We start from the raw sequence: 18,741 nt of genomic DNA, 5'->3' as shown, positions 1-18,741 counted from the left end.
TTTTCATCTTTAGGCACATTCTACCTTAACTTGGTATACCTAAGACACAAAACAAAATAAACCCTCACGAACTACACAAAAACAATGTGGTTAACTTCTAGGCCTGAATAAAGGGAAAAAGTTAAAACTAAACGTTGGTAGCAGTTGTCTATGCAGGAAATGGACTATAGCAATGGTGACAATCTTGCTTTCATGGTGGTTTCTGCTCCTGTCCAAGATGTGGGGTGCATTTGTTCAACTTCTGTAACACTGCTCCAGGATGAGGTAATTTTACATCCAGACTCATGCTGACTAGATCCTGGCAATCAGATGAATAGGGCTATATGTGCTTGTACCACCAAATCATTCACCTACATAGGACCACGAACCTAAAGAGCTGAGCAGAACGCATAGGAGGCAAGCTGACCCCGGGGTCAGGATCTGAGGAGAGCAGCCCAGGGACGCCACCCTGCCCTTCACTACGCAGGACCTGAAACAAATCAATCTCTACCTCTCTCAGATGCTTGCACCCGAGCTCTAGCTCCTCCCTCTCCCTCCCTCCCTCCTTACTATAGAGCCATGACCAGTCTGGAATTTGTTGTGTCAACCAGCCTGTCCTTGAACTCACAGAGATGCACTTGCCTGTGACTCTCAAGTGCTGGGTTGAAGACATATGTCAGCACACCTGACCTGAACAAATCTCTTGACCTTTGGCCATATCTTTTCGGTTGATTTGAGGACTTCATATAATACATATGAAACACCTAACACTGGTGAGGGAGGTAGCTGCTTGTCTAGCATGCATGGAGTCCTAGATTTGAATCCCAGCACTAGGTGTCACATACCTATAATCCCAGGATTTGGGAGGTGAAGGAAGGAGGATTAAAAGTTTAAGGTTATTCTCAGGTAGATAAAGTTTGAGGCCAACTTAGGCTACATGAGACCCTGTCTCAAAACAAACCAAATCAAAACGCTATACAACACAACCTAATTTGTGGGCGAAAGATCTCCAAACTGGCACAAGTTATTTCTTAAAAGACATAGTAGAGGTTCCTTATGCTATCCCTAAGGGTGGGTGTAGTGACAAAGGCTGTTGTATGTTTTCTTTCTGGACATGCAGGGCATGCCATATAAATTCTGGCTCAAAAAAAAAAAAAAATCTGACCACACTTGGAGTACCCACATGGTCCCATGTCCCGTTTTATCAAACCCATTCATGTAAGAGTGATAATACACTCCCTTGTTATGTGCAAGTGACACACAACACCAAGTGCTTGTTCAAACAACTAGCCCACTCTATGCATAATGCTAAGGCTGACCCTTCAGTGCACTCGTCTTTATGTGCAACACTACTGATGCAGGGGGCCTGAGTCTCTGACTTCCCTAATATCCCAGCTCAGGAGGCATAGGCTTTAAATGGAAAGGAAGGTGAGTCATGTGACATGTAACTATCTACATAGGCATTCTAGAGAGAGGCAGGGCTGGGCACTCAGCATTCAGAAACAGTGTCAACCCAGGCCAATGCTAGAAAGTCTCTCTGAGGCCTGGCCCATTGACTCACACTGCCAGGTGGCAATGCTTCCCGGGTTATCTCTGACCAGCTGTCTGCCCAACGAGGAAATCAGATGAGGTGGGAGACCCTGCGGATCACGCCCTCTTGCAGGCTCCCCCACAGAAGCGTTTATAAGCGGCATAAGAGAAGCCTGCTTGTCTGTCGCCAGTTAAGCACAGCCAACAGAACCTTCCTTCTCTGCCTCCTCAGCCACCATTCACCTCATTCTCTGAGCATCTTACTACAACTGGGGCAGGTTACTATCTTTTCCTGTACCTACACCATCATTGGCAATAAATATACACACATACAAAACAACCAAAAAACCCCAGCATGAGTTAGTTAAAGAAGGCGTGTGTCTGCCTGCACCACGGCTCAGGAAAGGCTGTTGCTGTAGGCTCCATTCCCTCAGAGGTGTCAGGGGTCTCACTCAGCCATCTTTCTCCCAACCTTTGGCTTTCCTTGCTCATAGCAGCAGATCCTATCAAAGGCCAGGGTGCTTTGTTGAGTGAGGGTTGGAGCTGGATGAACATGGACCCTGCTTGAATCCAGACGATCCAAACGTGTTTCAGCGCCTGAGAACAAAGACTGTGCTCCACTCCCACTGAGCTCTGCATTACTTAACGTAGTGGAGGTGCTGATGGGCTCTGGCTCCAGTTAGACACACAGAGGCCACACGCAGCTATGCTTTCAGAGAGGCGAATGCATGGCGACTCCCTTCTAGGGGCCATCTGATCACCCAGGAGTTCTTGGTGAGGGTCTTGGATGAGGAGATGGTGCTACAAGAAGGCAGAAGAGGGAGCACGGAATCCAGAAGCCAGTCACTGCAGCTTTCAAAGCAGCATCTTGGCCAGACGCCCAGTTCTTCAGGCCCAGTTAGGAGTGCTGTTTTGTAGGCAGCTTGATACTGTCACCCCCACTTCAGAGGAAAATTAAATGAGGGCTGGTCCTTGTTAGCAGCCTCTCTGCCCTTAAACAGTAGCCACAGAGCTTTCAGGTAGGTGTTATACTACACAGAGGGTCTGCCAGCTCCTCCACAGTCAGAGGTCCTATGGTAATATAGACTTAAGATGGCTTTTCAACTTTAACCATGATCACCATATCCTGTCCCTGTTTCATTTCTGAGACAGCAGGCATCAGATCTCTTGGCTGCTGACCACAGTTCTTCCGCTAAGCACCCTGGCTGCAAAGCCTTGGTTCTGAAGTGACTGGCAAGCAGGCACTGAGGGCGGGTTTCAGTTCAGATCATTTAGTATAATCTGATGGTGAGGCTACAAGCTGGAAATGCTGAGAAGCATGTGTGCATGGTAATGTCTATGCACAGACCAGGACAACGTCAGAAATGTCACGCATCTCCACAGGAGGGCTCTGGCCCAGGCACTGTCTTCGACTCCCTTTCCTAAGGAAGGGTAGATGGAATGTACGCTAGGCTGCCCTGCACAGCTAAAGGAGCTGTGCTCAGAGGCTGCACTGCCATGGCCATAGGGCTTGGAGGCTTGCTTGTGCCCAAAGCTTAATCTTTTCACCCTGAATGGCCTGTATATCTGGTACCTGGAGAGTAGGCCAGGTCTCGGAGGCTTTGGCTGTGTGTGAGTTGGGCAGAGACTGAGCAAGCCAAACACCTATCACCTCAATTCTAAGAACAACTGGAAATCTGGGTAGTGGTGTCTAAGGGAGAGACTACAGGCATGTCTGAAAGGTTGTGCAGGGCTGTGAGGTGAGGGCTGTGTTCCTAAGTGTCAACATTCAAGATAAGCCAGATATGAGTGAAGGACAGTTGACCCTGATAGGAAGGGTCAAAGCTTAATTTCTCTTGTGTTGCTTTGTTCCTCAGACTGGTTACCTTTCTAAGTTTTCTGTGATGGATGGCGGTGCACGCGTAGGGCTCTCCTTTTCATATTTTCTCAGACTTTGATTGAGTTTTCAACATGAGAAGAAAAGAAAGCTAAGGAAAAGCTCCCATAAGCCGGGTGGTGGCGGTGCACACCTATAATCCCTGCACTCTGTGAGTTTGAGGCCAGCCTGTCTACAAAGCAAGTCCAGGACAGCCAAGGCTACACAGAAAAACTGTCTCCAAGAAAACAAAAACAAAAAATAAAAAACAGAAGCAAAGCAAAGCTCACGCTAACACACACAGTCTACAGTGTAGACAGGGGGCTCTCCATTCACATAGGTGAGGTACAAGGACTACAGGTTCCTCTCAGTGAATCGCAGACCTGCACTGGCAGCTGCAGGTGGCAGTTTCCTTCCTCTGGAACAGTTCCCAATTTCCCAAGACCAAAACCTACGCACACTTGTCAGCTGTCTGGGCGCTTTCTGTTTCTGTTCCTACTAGGAAAGAGGAAGGTGAAAGACGGGGAGGAAGCTAGAGAATAGCTACTTTATGCAGGGTACAGGTGTCTGTGAGAACACTTTAAAAATCAATGGCACCCTGCTGGGCTCCTAGCTCCTGGTCTACCTGTCTCTATCCATGGAGCTTGCAGGTACCAAGGGCAGAATGTATTTTCCTGCTAAAGAAAGAGAAGAAATCCTGGGGTCCACTGGGTCACGGGGGTTGGGGTGAACACTGGTGACTACTGACCAGTGTGTGCCAGACAAGGGTTTCAGAAAGAAGAGAACACTGGTCTAAAGTCAGAGAAACAACAGTGAGAAGGAGCTGTCTTGGGTTTGGCAAAGAGAAGCTTTGTCCATGAGCTGAATTCAGTGTTAACAGTCAGAGGACACACAAGTGTGGAGATGCACTCAAGTTTTAAAATCTAGGCTAGCAGCCTCATAAACATTAAGTACAGCCCTTCCCATGTGGCAGGAATTGATAAAGGTGACAGGTGACTCCTGGCCCTATTTTGGATTCTGGGCAGCAGAGCTAGCGACCTCACTGTGAGTCGCCGTGAGCACCAGGAGAGCTGGCCTTTTGAGATGCACCTGCTTCTTTCCTCACTGCGGTTATAAAGTAGCTGGCAGGAGGAACTTAAGGAAGGATCTGTTTTGGCTCAGAAGGTGTCAGCCCATCGTAGCAGGGAATGCAGGGCAGAGAGCAGCTTTGTCTAGACTCATTTACATGGCACTAGGCTCGGAAGCAGAGAACTCATGCTGGAACCAGGGGTAGTCAAAACTTTCCAAGGCTTAACCTCTTTGACCTCTGCTTCCACCAGTCAGGCCACACCTTCTAAATGATCCACAGCCTTCAAAACAGTGCCACAAGCCTAGGACTAAACGTTCAAAACAAACCTATCAGAGACACTTCAGATTCAAAGGGTAACATTCAGCCCTTGACCCCGAAGGCTCACTGCCATCTCACAACACAGACTGCATTTAATTCAGCTTCAGAGAAAGCCCTGTAGTCTTAATCACCTCTACACTGTTTGAAAGTTCAAAGTCTCTTTTGAAACTTAAGGCATGCTCAACTGTGAGACCAGTAACAACTTAAATTACATACTTCTAATACATAAAAACATTCCCATTCTAAAAGGGAGAAATGAAGGTAGAGCAAAGAGAGATATGACAAGTGTGACAGTGAAAACATTAAATCCTAGCTTTACGTCTGGAATGTGGGACAAATTTGATATAAGCTCTACCCTTACCAGCCTTCTTGCCTGTCGCACATACAGGCTTTCTCTAGGACTGCCTCTACTAGGTACCTGAAATTTTCCTTGGCAAATGTTCCACATTTCTGGTATCTACAATATACTGGGGTCTCCATTGCAATTTAGGTTTTACCCTCCAACTCTCATGCATGGATTTTCACTCATGGATTGCCAGAGAATCTGACCCTACTCCACACTGCTAGCCTCGCAGGCTTTTCTCTAGAACCTCAGTCAAGCCTCTATGACCTGCAGCTCTTGCATTCTGCGATGCTCACAAAGCCATCACTGCGTGGCAAATGTAGTTCTGCTGCCAGCTTCATGTGTGGCTGGATCTTCTAGGACACAGATGACGTGGCAGTGTCTGCGTAGCTACTCCTGGAAAAAATACTTCCTAGGTGATCATTTTAGAGAAGGTCACTCTTGAATCTGTCCAAACATTCCCTTTTTATATTCTGAAGCCTTTGATAAGAGGATTCTTGGCCTTAGGGCACCTTTCTTTCCTACTGTCTCAATGCAAAGCAGCCATTTCCTTTTGATGGCTGATGGCATTAATTTCTAACAGTGTTAGTTACTTTGTCCACACTTACTTTGTCTACAACTTTAAATATAATTGCACTTATTTCCTTGCCAAGCTAAATACTTTCATGTCTTGCTGCTCTGCTCCCCCACACCCCTCCCCCAGTGCTCATAAACTTGGCTAAAACTAGAGCTAAGTGTTACGCTCGGCAGGAGTGTCAAGTCAGAGGCTGAAGCCTGTTCACATGGCTTGAGTCAGGAAGCAAAGAGTTCATGCCAGAGCATAAATAAATTTAAAATTCATTGTTTTCTTAATGTGTATGTATGTATACTGCTTGAGGTTGTGTGTATCATGTGCATGCAGGTGCCCACAGTAGCCAGAGGGGAATCCTACTCCCTGGAACTGGAGTTACAGATGGTTACCTGGTGTCTGATGTGAATGTGCAGCCAGTGCTCTAAACTGCTGAGCCACCTCTCTGGCCCCTAGTCTATTATTTTTACGTTCAGCATTACTCAAAGCTTCAGGACGCAAGCGACACGTGGTCAGTTATTTAGCTAGAATGGAACATAAGTGATCTTTACTCCAACTCCTGATAAAGTTCTTGTCCCCAGCCAAAACCTTACAGCACAATCTAGATTGTTCACACTTCTAGTGGCATGTTGGTGTTAAGAACACCACCAACGCAGCTCACTAAGCTGTGCCTACAGGTGGGGCTTTGCTGGCGGGCATCTCCAAACTGTTTAACATTCTTCCTCAAAGGTCTTCAACCAGTCAGATTTAATCACAACCACGACTCCAATTTTCTGTGATAAGTTGTTATTTTTAACTACAAAATACTTGGCAGGAATAACTTAAGGGAGGAAGGATTTATTTTGGTTCATGGATTCACAGGGTCTCAGCACATCATGGCCTACTGCTCCAGGAAGAGAAGATACCTGGGGAACACCAGTGATGACGACTGACCTGAATGTGTCAGACAAGTGTTTCATGAAGGACAGAACTGGTTCAGAGTCACAGAAGCAACGGTGAACAGGAGCTATCTTAGGTTTGGCAATGAGGGCTTTAATTTTAAACTATTTAAATTTATTTATTTAAATTTGTTAGATTTATTTAGATTAAATCATAGCTATGGTTTTTAACTAAAATTGGTATGATTTTAATTACAAAAGGCCTTTAAGGAGGTGATTAAATAAAAAATCCAGCAGTGTCCTGGCATGAAAAGGAGATTAAAGGACACAGGGATATAAAGGATGCTGCAAGAAGGTGGCGATCTGCAAACAAAGGAGAAGAAACCAACGCTGGCAGCACTTAGATCTTTGATATCCACCCTCGAATGATAATAAAGTGCATTTCCATAGTTTAAGTCACACACCCTGTGGTCTCTTGCTGCAGCAGCCTGAACTGACTAATACAGTTGCCCAAGGCAAAGATTGGTTAAAGTGAAGATTCTGAGTCAGGGCACCGTGCCCAGCTCCCAAGGACTTTCTGATAGAGTATCTCCCTGCCTGTTTCCTTAGCACTGTCCTTTTCAAGAGCCATCACATTCTCAACACTGTTCTGAGGCATCTTCCCTCAGCAGAGATAGCCAATCCTACTTCTAACATCTTATATTCCTGGTCCTTTGATTTAAAAAAAAAAAAAAAAAAGCACAAGGGATAGGCACTTCATGAGCACTTTGGAAATGGAGGTGACATCTACTCACTGTTCAGCCATATTTGGGTCTATTGAATCAGTTTCAGTCGGTGTTTCAGGCAAGGAGGAGCCAGATTCTTGAATCTGGCACAGTTCCTCATCAGTGATGATGTCAAACACAGCATCATCTGGTGCTCTGCAGACTGGGCTGACTCCTGGGTGGTGGAGGCAAACCAGGAGAGAAAAAGACATACAACCATTAAGCACAGGCCTGGGGTAACAGAGCGTGCTGCAATGGAGAACAAGGCGATAGAGTGAAACTTAAATGGTTTCTTAACTTTATTTTATGTAAGTATGAGAGAAAGACTACTGGAACATTCCAGAAAACGGAGCGACTATGTAAGATTTTGAATACATAGCCTCAAGACCTCTCTTAAAGGCAGGGTGGAAGTTTCAACTACTTCCACAACCTCTCAGACCCTTATTTAGAAAGGGAAAAATCAGGATAGAAACTAACAAAGAACTGTACTGATCCAATGAGACAATCTTCCATAAGACACAAGCAGAAATAATTTGAAGCAGATTTCCTAATTTCCTCCCCCTTATAGTCCACTGTTGTGTAGAACAGAACCTCTCTCTCTCCAGGGCTCTGCAGGAGGCATTGGGTCTTTTGTTTGGCCCTGACTACTCGATAGGCAGCCACTGTGCAAATCTGCTGCCCATGAGCACGTACCATGGAAATGTAAGGGTTAAGTCTGAGGCAGACAAGAAATGATCTGTGAGATAGGGCAAGGGAATCTAGGGTACAGAGGCATGGTGGCTTCGCTGTCCTCTGCTGTAGAGGGTGTGCTTTCCTCTCAGCTCTCTGTGATAGAGAAGCAGAAGGCCGACGGACAAGAAGGACTTGTTACACTTAACCTGTCTTCTGAGGCTGCCAAAGGGATGGGAACTGGGTGAGAGAGGTACAAAAGAATGCTCAGCAAGGACAACACAGACCAGAGCAGATGGAAGCTCTTCCGTGTTCCTGGACTGAAATGGTCAACACTCTATGAAGATGTCAAGTCTCTGCAAACTGATCTCCAGACTCAATGAGATCCCAATGAAAACCACATCATGATTTACTTTTAGAAACCAAGAAACTCATTCCAAAATGTCTATGTTCAGTAAAGAATAAAATTGGAAGGCTATCTTTGTTTGTCAGTAAGAGGCATTAGGAATCTATAGCAACCAGCAGCACACACCTTTAATCCCAGTACTTTGGAGACAGAGGCAGGTGGATCTCTGTGAGTTTGAGGACAGCTGGTCTACAAAGTAAATTCCAGGATGACCAGGGCTACATAAAGAAATTGATCCTGTCACAAATAAGCAAAAATACCAAAAAAACAAACAACAATCAAACCAAACAATCTGTGGTAACCATACAGTGAGGAACTGGTGTGAAAAAAAAAGGCACACAGATGGATGGAATGTAACAAAGTCTAGAAAAAGACTCAAATATGTGAGGTCAGGTTTTTCATATGTTTGTTTTTTGGTTTTGTTTTCAATTGGCTTTTTGACAAATATATTACCACCACACTACAAATTAACTCAAAACAAGTCACACACACACACCCTAAAATAGTAAGAATCCAGGTGTGATGGCACACACCTTTAATCAGCAGAGGCGGGCAGATTCCTGAGTTTGAGTCTAGCTCAGTCTATACAGAGTTCCTGAACAGCTGGGCTACTAAGTGAGTCCCTGTCACCAACAAACCACCCACTGAATCACTCACTCACTTAACCAAAGCAAAAAAACCTCAAACCCAAAATTTAAAGAAGAGGAGGAGGAGAAAGAGGAAGAAGAGGAGGAAAAGGATGGGGGAAAGAGAGAAAGAGAAGGAAGAGGAAGAAGAGGAACAGGAGGAGGAGGAGAGACCTTTAAATCCTTTAAATACAGGGTTAAGCAAAGTTAGATACATAAAAAATTTGAAACATAAAACATGATATAAATTTTACTTTAACTACAACTTCTCTTCAAAAAGAAAACTAGAATACAAGCTGTAAATTGGGAGAAAACATTTATAAAACATATCTGATAAAAAATTCATATCCAGAATACGTAGAGGACTTGCAGTTTTTAAAAAAACAAGAAAAGATCTGAAGACCGCAATGCTGTGTGTGAAAAAGCACAACCCCCATGCCTGAGTGGTAAGGTCTATGGGTCCATGTAAGCAGGAGAGGAGCAGGATTCTGGAGGCCATGCGCCTCGCATTCAGGCTATCGAAGGAGCTTTCACAGGACCAACTCAGCCAGCCATGATGCCTGGACGGGGAGAAGCCCAGCGTCCAGACGACAGCCTGGGCCAACTATCAGGGGGGTTTGGATGCAAAAGTAGCAGGAATCAAACCGCGTGCTGTGTCTGTTTCTTGGATGAGGTGGAGGACACAAAGAATATAATCTCCTCAGCCATTAAGAGAAAGGAATAAAGATACTGACTACTGAAAGTACAATTGCTGGTCTTAGGTTACCATAGGACAGATAACGCATATCAGGAAAGAGTCATCAGAGGACAGGCTTCTCAATGTATGGCGAGTATTTCATTGGTAGTATGTGTGTACACACACTCCTTATTAAATCACACTCAATCATGGCAGGAGAAAGTTACTCCCTTATCAATTCTAGTAATATAAGAAAGTTTTGGGTCGGTGGTAGTCTATGCACCTAAATGCATCTCTTAGACACCTAAGTTTGGAAGCCATTGAATAAAGTTTGCTCAAGATAACTGGCCAGAGCGAGAGAGCAGTGACATCTATGAACCCAGGAACAGAGGCCTGACCTTGGCTTCCTATGGCCTGGGGGTGTGCTTCAGCTGGAGACACCCTGGAGCTGGGCTCTCCCTGGCTAGTGCCCGAGCCACTGCTATCAGGAGATCCAGGGCCTTCGCCGAACTTCCGGAAGCAGGCTCGGCAGCAGCGTTCCTTCTTGCCACTGGGCTTAGTCACAGCGTAATTGTTACAGCAGTAGTAACAGAAGATGCGGCCACATATTCTGGGAACGAGACAAACACAGGCTGTGAGAAGGACACACAAGGGAGAGCTTGAGGTCTGCTTGGTACTAGAACAGGTCTCTGTGTTGGGCTCCTGGTGGCCCATGCCTCTGCCTGAAGGAGCTGTGTTCTCTGGCACCATCTGATTTCCCCTACAGGCTCAAAACAGCTAACAGATTGCTGGTCTCCAAGTATTCCACATGCCTGTGAGTTCCCTTAAGTCCACTCACATCCTTTCAGGGGGCTGTGAGTAGCCCACACTTGTCTCAGACCCTCCACCTGCACCAGCCAGCTGCCTGCTGCTGACCTGCAGTGATGCCGCCGCACGATCCAGCTGAACTCCCTCTTGCAGTCATGGCAGTGGTTGGCCTCCATGTCCCCAATACCTTTCTCTTCAGCACTGAGCTTCTGCTGGAATTCCAGTGCATCGGACTTTTGCCAGAGAGCATCTTTGTCCCTGCAATAATACCATATTTTAAGAATCTGCAAGGAGCTAACAATGACCCCCACTTCATTTCAGAAAGCTGATATCCAATGTTCCAAGCCACAGAAGCTAAGGCACTTTTCCTCTTCCCAACTCGAGGTCCTCAAAGCACAGGCTCTCTGACGAGGCTTCCAAAGGCACCCAGACACACTGGGTTTTTCTTTTAGCCCATGTAATGTGAGAGTATGTAATGGGCACATGATATATACAGAAGGCTTAGTCAACCACAGGGAACTGCCAGTACTGATATATCACTCTAATTATCTAATTAACACTAAAACCAAAAACTACTGGAGGTGTAAGCTTAAGCATTCAACCAAGTTGATAATGGGCATGGTTCGAGTGCACCTGCAATAAGCAATTTGCCTGCATGTATGTCTGTGTTCTTTTACATGTGCAAGGCCCGTGAGGTATAAAGAAGGCACCAGATCCCCAGGATTGTAGTCAAAGATAGTTGTAAGCTGTCTTGTGGGTGCTGAAAATTGAACCCAGGTCCTCTGAAGGTGGGTAAGGATTAGGAACGCAGAGATAGCTGGCTTTGTTCAAGGATTCATAAACTGTTACGAGACAGGTAGACTCATCCTCTGGGCCAGCTTGGTTTTCCAGCTGGTCCACAGTATCTGACCTTGATGTCGCTAGGAAGCCGGGTACTCATACCCTGGAACGTGAGAATGCTACTTGGTTTCTCTAGCACATTCCTCAAGAAGATATCTGGGATTCTGACGAGTAAACCTAGGCACACCACACTCATGGCTGCTACCACCACAAATGGAAGGAGTCAGAACTTATCTGCCCCAAGGTTTTACCAAGTGTCTCTTGACACGTTTATTTTTCAAGGTGTAGTTGTCTAAGTGCTCTTGTCTTGGAAGCTGGGTGTAGTAGCACAAATCTTTAATCCCAGAACTCCGGAGAAAGAGAAGCAAGTACATCTCTGTGAGTTTGAGGCCAGCCTCATCTACATAGTGAGTCTCAGGTCAGCCAGGGATGTATATTAAGATCCTGTCTCAAAATAAAATACAGAAAACAAAGCAAAAATATCTCTTGTCTTGGAAAGTTTGACATGGAGTGTTCATAGATGAAGTAATATTATGTCTGGATTTTGCTTCAAATCAATCTAGAGGTGGAAAAACAAGAGTGGCCATGGGTGGATCCCTGCCGGACGCTGCATAGTTCTTATGACTCGAGTTTGAAGTAACTCATGTGTTTGAGCCCTCAGCCCCCGAAAAGCTAGCGGTGCTATCTGAGGAGGCTGTGCAACTTTTGAATGGAAGGCATGGCTGGTGAAGGTGGGTCACTGGGAGTCTCTACTTCGTCATCTGCTAAGACATGGAATATTACTACTGCCTTAAGTTCTGACTGCCATGGACTGAAGCAAAGCCACTGTCATGCCTTCCCTGCCAGGGCTGCCTGAGACGGTCTGGACACCAGGCCAAAACACGTCTCTCCTCCCTTAAGTTGCCTTTGCCAAGTATTTCGTCACAGAAAGAAATAAAGGAAGGAGGGAGGGAGGGAGATACAGTGACAGTATTTTATCTTGCATACTTGATTCCTTTAAGAAGTTAAAGTTGTGAACGACTGGCAAGCATTTAATAATCAGAACATTTCATATAAAAATTCAGCTTCCACATCGTCTTAGAAAGTCAGGCACCATGGCTACTCTTGAGTGCAAGAGTGGAACATGTTGGCTCCCTCAGAGCCCTTGCTAGTTTGACTCTTACATGGGCACTGCTGCTGGCTTCCCACAGGGAGACTTGATCCTACGAAAAAGGGACAGACAAGAGGAGACGGCTCCCTGGAGCTGGGCAACAGCTATAGGGAAATGACCAAAGTTACTAAATGTCATTTCACTGTCATTCTTAGCAAAACACCCAGAGTTTGGACACAGCCCTGCATGACCATGGAAACCCAAACCCACAGAACAGTGCCATGATCAGGGAGACTGGCCTTCCAGATGGCCAGAGCTAGAGGAGAAGGGCCCAGTCTCACTAAACTGTCATTTTCAGAAATGCTTTTTTCTAAGAAAAGTCAGTCCGGGACAGTGTCCCCGACGGCCCCACACTCACCTGAGCAGCTCTATCAGCCGCTCCTCAAGGTATTTCTTGGTTCTGTTCAGGTCATCTAGGTCTGCAAGCATCTTCTGATCATTCCTTTCCCTGTTTGTCACCTCCTGGCAGAGTCTGTTGTAATACTCTTGGATTTTTGATGTGGCCTTTTCAAGTTCCCTCTGAGTTCTGGGAGGCGAGAAGTAAGTTGTGCTGTTAGCCCTGATATTCAGCTTCCCGGGATTTCTGGGCTCTCCTGGCCTTCAGTGAGAGGTCCTGCAGCCCTCCGGGCCTTTTCCTCTCATGGTGAGGTGTGACCTGCTCCACATGGGTTATGCACTCTCCCTACTTCCCCCTCAACCATGAAGGGGTATTCTGAGATGGCAGAGACACTCCAGGATGGTAACATACTCTCCTGTAAGGATTCCTGGGCAGGACCTAGGCTGGGAGTGGAAGACTTATGGGATAGTGATGGAGGTTGAGCAGGGGGCAGAGTCAGGACGTGAAGGAGAGGTGTGGTCTCTCAGGGGTGGTTACAAAGAAGGAACTTGCTCTCGAGGTCTGTGGGGAGGGTGCTGGACACTCAGCAGGCCTTCTACCTGATACATTCTTTAATCCCCTGAATTCTGTTCTAGACCCTAGGGAGTCTATACAGGAGAGGGGCTGACGGAGCTGGCTGGCTGCCCAATCCCATGCATCCCACACAGTTTAACTATCCCCTTCCATGGCAGTTTCTAAGGATGCTACAAACCCGAAGACACAGCAAGGTAAGAACTGCACTCAAGTCACATTCTATGGAAAGCCTACATTGTTTGCATGCTTTCCAGTTAAGTCTGTTCAGCCAAGGATGCACACGCAGCCCTGAGAACAAGCCACAAGCAAGCAGGGCTCAGAGCTTCTCCTTACTCCTGCCATTCTGTGCTTCCTTTCAGATTTTTGGAAGCATGCAGTTAGTGTGTCCTTTGCTGGAGGTAAAAAGGGGTACCAGACGAAACAAGCACCCTGCCTTGTGTGGACGATGGCAGAAGATGGGGGGGGGGTTTCCGGGGCAAGCTTCTGACCCGTGTTTTCTGATGGCATGACTTTTGCAAGATTTTCTCATCTAGTGCAAGTGGCTCACTTTCTAAAATGAGTGCACCTACCCACTCCCTGAAGACCAGCAGCAGCTGTGTGGGTGACCCTGAGAGTGACTTTTCCAGGTGACCCCGTGACTGACCTTTCCAGGCTTATTTGAAGAGTCGTACTTTCTTCATCCTTGTGTAGCAAAGTGGCCTGGCACTCTGCAAGGTGGCTGCTGGTGCACTTCAACTTCTCCTCCACGGCTGCCTTGGTGACCTGGTATAGGACATTGGGGAGAGCACACAAACCTTAATCCTTGCCCTCCATGGAAGAAGAGACTGCCTCTTCTTCCACACTAGCCACACTGCCTCATGAGGCTGTTTCTAAGGGGAAAGGTTTGTTGTGCTGAAGCTCATGAGGCCAGGAACCTATGTTCTGCATTTGTGGGGAATAGCCTGCTCTTCAGTGGGGTGCTGGAGTGCAGGAGGCATGGAGTGTTGTTACTGACTGACACTAGAGAGTACCGACACAGGTGACTGAGAACAATATCCTCTCAGCCCAAAGTCCAGGGAGAGGAAGGGAGTCATGGCATAGACTTGGAATATTGTCTGAGTATTGAGAACTGGCAGCGTTGTGAGCTTTCAGCAATCTAGTGAAAGCAGGCCCACCTTCAGTTCCTGCACAGCGTCCTGAGTCATTTTCAGTTGCCGGCCTTGCTCTTCTAGCTGGGCCTTGAGGCTTCCACACTCTTCATTGGCTGTCTGGGAAGGATAAGGAAGGTGTCGTAAGAGAGAGGCTCTTGCTCTGAGACTCCTTCACTTTTATTACCACTATCCTTGAAGTGGCTCAACAAGCTTCTTCTCTACTGGTAACAAAATACTTGCAAGTTTGCTACGAAAAGAGACTCAGCTTGTTCTTCAAACAGAATTACTTTCTGCAGGTGAAAAAAATGGTCCATGAGCCTCAGGGATGGGGTGGCTTGGGGTGGGGAGGGCACTTTTAGGAGAGGGTGCAGAGTGGGCTGAGGACACAGGGGCCTAAGCACAGAGGTTTAGGGTCAGGCTGTGCCAGACTTTGACCCATGTTGGTTTTGGGTTCTGCTGTTGCTTTGGTGTTGTGTATGCAGTTTACATGTTTTATGTATGCAAAAGTCTGTGTGTGGAGGCCAGAGATCGACACTGAGTGTATGTATGTATTTATTTATTTACTTTGAGACAGAATTTCAGTATGTAGTCCAGGCTGGCCTGGAACTTGTCATATAGACTAGGCTGGCCTTGAACCCACAGAGATCCACCTGCTACCACCTCCTAATTGCTGGAATTAAAGAGGTATACCACCTTGCCTGGCTCTCCACTTTTTATAATTTTTTGTTTTTATTTATTTTTAATAAAAAATTCATTTTTAGCTGGGCGCAGTGATGCATGCCTGTAATCCCAGCACTCTGCGAGGTAGAAGCAAGCGGATTTCTGAGAGGCTGAGGCCAGCCTGGTCCACAGTGTGAGTTCAGGACAGCTGCTCATGTTTCCACCCATTCTTCAGCCCCCTTTCTTCATGCAGTATCAGAGGCTCAGGCTCTGCTGGGGTCTCGCAGCTTTGTCTGCTTTAAGGGCCTTGCTTTCCTAACTGAGCCAGCTCCCTACACTCTGCAGCCATCAGGACAGCACAGAGGAACTGATGATTTAATAAGGAATAGAGCCAGGATTTAAGCTGTCACAGACTGGTGACTTGTGGAGGATGCGGCTCCCAAACTTAAGGCTGAGCAAGAAGCTGAAGCTCATGTGCGGAACGGGCAGTGCACACACGCACAGCAGGAGAAGCAGCAGAAGGCTGTGTGCACTCCTTGAGTGGCTGCTGCCTGCTGCCTTGTGGGGATAGAGAAATGGGCTGCTAGATCTGATGAAAATTCAAAAGAGGCTACAGAACTGAATTTGTGTACATCCTGCTCTGCCAGTGTTGGCTACTAATTTTGAAAAAAGTTCTGTGTGGGCCAACATCTGCCACAGCCTAAGTGGAGGCTGCAGGCGAAGGCACTACTCCCCATGCTCTGCCTGGTGTGTCTCTGTAAAGAAGTGTGAGCTACAGCTGAACGAAACCAGGCATTTTTTTGATCTTCACCCTTTTCTTGCTGCAGGGCTTTCTAATTATGGAGCCAGGTATACCTTGAGAAATGCCTAAAGCTGAGCTTACCTTCAATCTGTTCTGGTGGTCCATGATCTCAGTACTTAGCTGGAACTTAAGAGCATCTCGTTCCTGGTTTGCAGCCTCTTGGAGGCTCTGGGTCAGCTGCTCGGCCTGGGCCAGCTGTGCCTGCAGACCAGAGCATGAACTAGCCGCCTCCTCAGCTGCCTTCAGCTTTTCCTGCAAGCTCTCGTTCTCTTGCTGTAGTCCCATCACTTGGAGCTCCAAGGCCTTTCGTTCCTGTCGTGCTGCCTCTTTGGAGTCCCGGAGTTCCTGGGCCAAGCTAGCCAGTGCCCCCTCCAGTCGATCCTTCTCGGCTGTCAGGGCACAGACCTGTATGCCGAGCTCAGCCGTGTCTGTGTTGGCTCGGTGCAGCTGATCCTGTAGCTCTGCATGCTCCAGGTGGGCTCCCTCAGAGCTGCACCTCACCCGAGACAGCTCTGCATGCAGGGCTTGCAGCTCTTGCTCCTGCTTCTGGGCCTTGCAGATGCTCTCCTCCTGCAGGATGCCTTCTCTCTCTGAGCACTGCAGCAGCTCCTGGACATGGGCCCTGTTGAGCGCTTCATTCTGCTCTTTCAGTTGTTGCACTAGGGTCTTGTGCTCCCTCAGGACTGCCTCGGCCACGCTCAGCTGGCTCTGTAACTTGTCTCTGTCACCAAGGGCCACCTGGAGCTTGGCCTGGAGGTCCACCACCTCAGTCTGTAACCGCTGGGCTTCCCCCTGGTGAATTTCCAGCTGTGCTTGAGACAGGGCCATTTGGGCTGTGTTGACTTGAGGTAGGCTGAGTCCCTGTTGGCCTTTTTCTGCAGAGAGGGCCTCGATCAGGTGACTCTGCTGCTGGCACTGGCTCTCAAGAGCTCTGAGCTCCTGGGCCTGGGCCTCTGTCCGAAGGCGGCACTGCTCTGCCTCTTCCTGCAGGCGCCGACACTCACTCTCCTTACTCTGCAGGGCAGCCTCCTTCTCTGCCACCTGGGCCTTCATAGTCTCTTTGGCTTTCCTCACAGCTAGGAGGCTTGCTTCCATCTGGTCTCCCAGGTGCCGGATGCTGGCCTGCTCGGCTTCCAGGGAGGCTAAGGAGCCCTGGATGGCTGCCTCTCGCTGCTGCAGTGCCTTGTAGTCAGTTTGCAAGGCCTGCAGTTTGCCTTCTAGGAGCTGGTTGCGCACAGCCATGTTCTGCAGCTCCTTCTGTAGCTCCTGGTTGACCTTTTGCAACTCCTCCTGGTCTGCCTCTGGTGCTGTGGCATTGCTCACCCGCTCTTCCTGGAGGCACTGCTGCCCCTCTTCTGGACTCTCCCCAGCCTGTGGTGGGACAGAGCTCGGGGAGGCCAGAGCCTCCCTACTCTTGTTGGCTGCCTGCACCTCAGCTAGCTGCTCCAGTGTGCTTACTTTCTGGCTGAGGCGGTCTCTGTCCTGCGTGAGCTGCTTCTTCTGCTCCTCCAGGTCACTCACGAGCTGACTCACCTGTGCGAGCTGGGTCTCCAGGAGCTGCAGCTGCCATGTGAGAGACTTGGCCTCCTGCTCCAGCAGCTGCTTTTCTTCTTGTTGCTGTTTTCCCTGCTGCCTGGCTTCTGCCAGCTCCTGCTCCACAGAGCTCAGGTGGGCCAGGGATTCCTGCAGCTGTTCCCGGAGCTGAGAGGACTCTTGCTTTTTTCCAGCTAACTCTTCCTGAAGTGGGGCCACATCCTTCACTAAGTGCTCCAGGCCAGCCCGGGCTTCCTCCTTCAGCTGTAGTTCCTTGGCCAACTGCTCCAGCTTGATATCCTGCTGCCTGTTTAGCTCCTGGGCCTTGGTGTTCTCTCCTTCTAGGGCTTCAAGTTTTCCCTTCAGCTCCTGGACCTTCAGGGCCAGGTCAGCAGGAACTTGCTCTTGATGAAATTTTGTGTCCAGAGATGGAGTTGCCCTCTTCTCAGCCCTGGCCAGGCAATCTGAAAGGCTGGCTAAAAGCTGGTTCTTCCTACCCAAGGAGTCTCTCACAGCCTCAAGCTTCTGCGCCATGTTCTCGAGCTGTGAGGCTGAGTGGCTGCTGTTCTCTTTTTTGTCCACGTTCCGCTCCAGGGCCTGCAGGCATGTCTGCAGCGTCTTCACCGTGGCCTGGGTGGCCTGCCCCTGCTTCTGGAGCTCTGCCACCAGGCCCGTGAGGCCAGCGCTCTCCTCTGCCTGGAGCTGCTCCCCCTGCCTGCTGACCATCGCGCGAAGTGCTTGGTTCTCCCTGTCCAGCTGCTGCACATGCTCTTGTAGCTGTTTCTCCCGAACCTCCAATTGGTCCAGCTCCAGCCGCATCTCGTCGAAGCCTTCAAGTGCTTCATTGTTTAGGGAACTGTTCAGGTCAAAACTGGAGGCCATCTCCTGAGTCTAGAGGAAAGTAAAACACCGGAGCTTTGGAATGAACCTGCCCATTATTTGGATAGATTTTGTAGTCAGTGAAAGTAGAAGTGCAGACAGCGGAACTGCCTAGCCCTGAGGTATGCTTTTAGAGCTACTCCAAAGACTAGAACCCGTAAACTGCCACAGGTCAGAGCACATTCGGGGTCTCACAGCCCTGCTGCTAAGCAGACTCACGTCTCTCTCCAGCCTCCGTCAGCTTTGAGTCTAAAGGGCACTGGGTCTCAGGAAATCTAAACTCAGTCACACTGCAATTATGGTTAACGCATTGTATTATATGCACAGCACCAAGCATGACAAGAATCAC

The 18,741-nt window shown here is 48.1% G+C and overlaps 1 protein-coding gene across 4 annotated transcripts in view; it reads right to left on the bottom strand.

Moving 5' to 3' along the window:
- FYCO1 (FYVE and coiled-coil domain autophagy adaptor 1) overlaps positions 1-18,741 on the bottom strand; it is a gene marked incomplete at its 3' end in the record, with an annotated part of 81,643 nt that overhangs the window by 37,613 nt on the left and 25,289 nt on the right. For all 4 annotated transcript variants that reach the window (XM_084752811.1, XM_084752814.1, XM_084752813.1 and 1 more), the window contains exons 8-14: positions 16,062-18,404; positions 14,543-14,635; positions 14,032-14,150; positions 12,837-13,004; positions 10,597-10,746; positions 10,080-10,291; positions 7,335-7,479 (exon numbers count right to left, since the gene is read on the bottom strand). In XM_084752811.1, coding sequence (XP_084608937.1) covers positions 7,335-7,479; positions 10,080-10,291; positions 10,597-10,746; positions 12,837-13,004; positions 14,032-14,150; positions 14,543-14,635; positions 16,062-18,404 — 3,230 coding nt within the window. The remainder of the gene's footprint in view (positions 1-7,334; positions 7,480-10,079; positions 10,292-10,596; positions 10,747-12,836; positions 13,005-14,031; positions 14,151-14,542; positions 14,636-16,061; positions 18,405-18,741) is intronic.

Source organism: Acomys minous, assembly GCF_964271855.1.
Source record: "Acomys minous genome assembly, chromosome: 13".
In the NCBI taxonomy this organism is placed as follows: domain Eukaryota; kingdom Metazoa; phylum Chordata; class Mammalia; order Rodentia; family Muridae; genus Acomys; species Acomys minous.
This window is presented reverse-complemented; position numbering and strand designations above follow the sequence as displayed.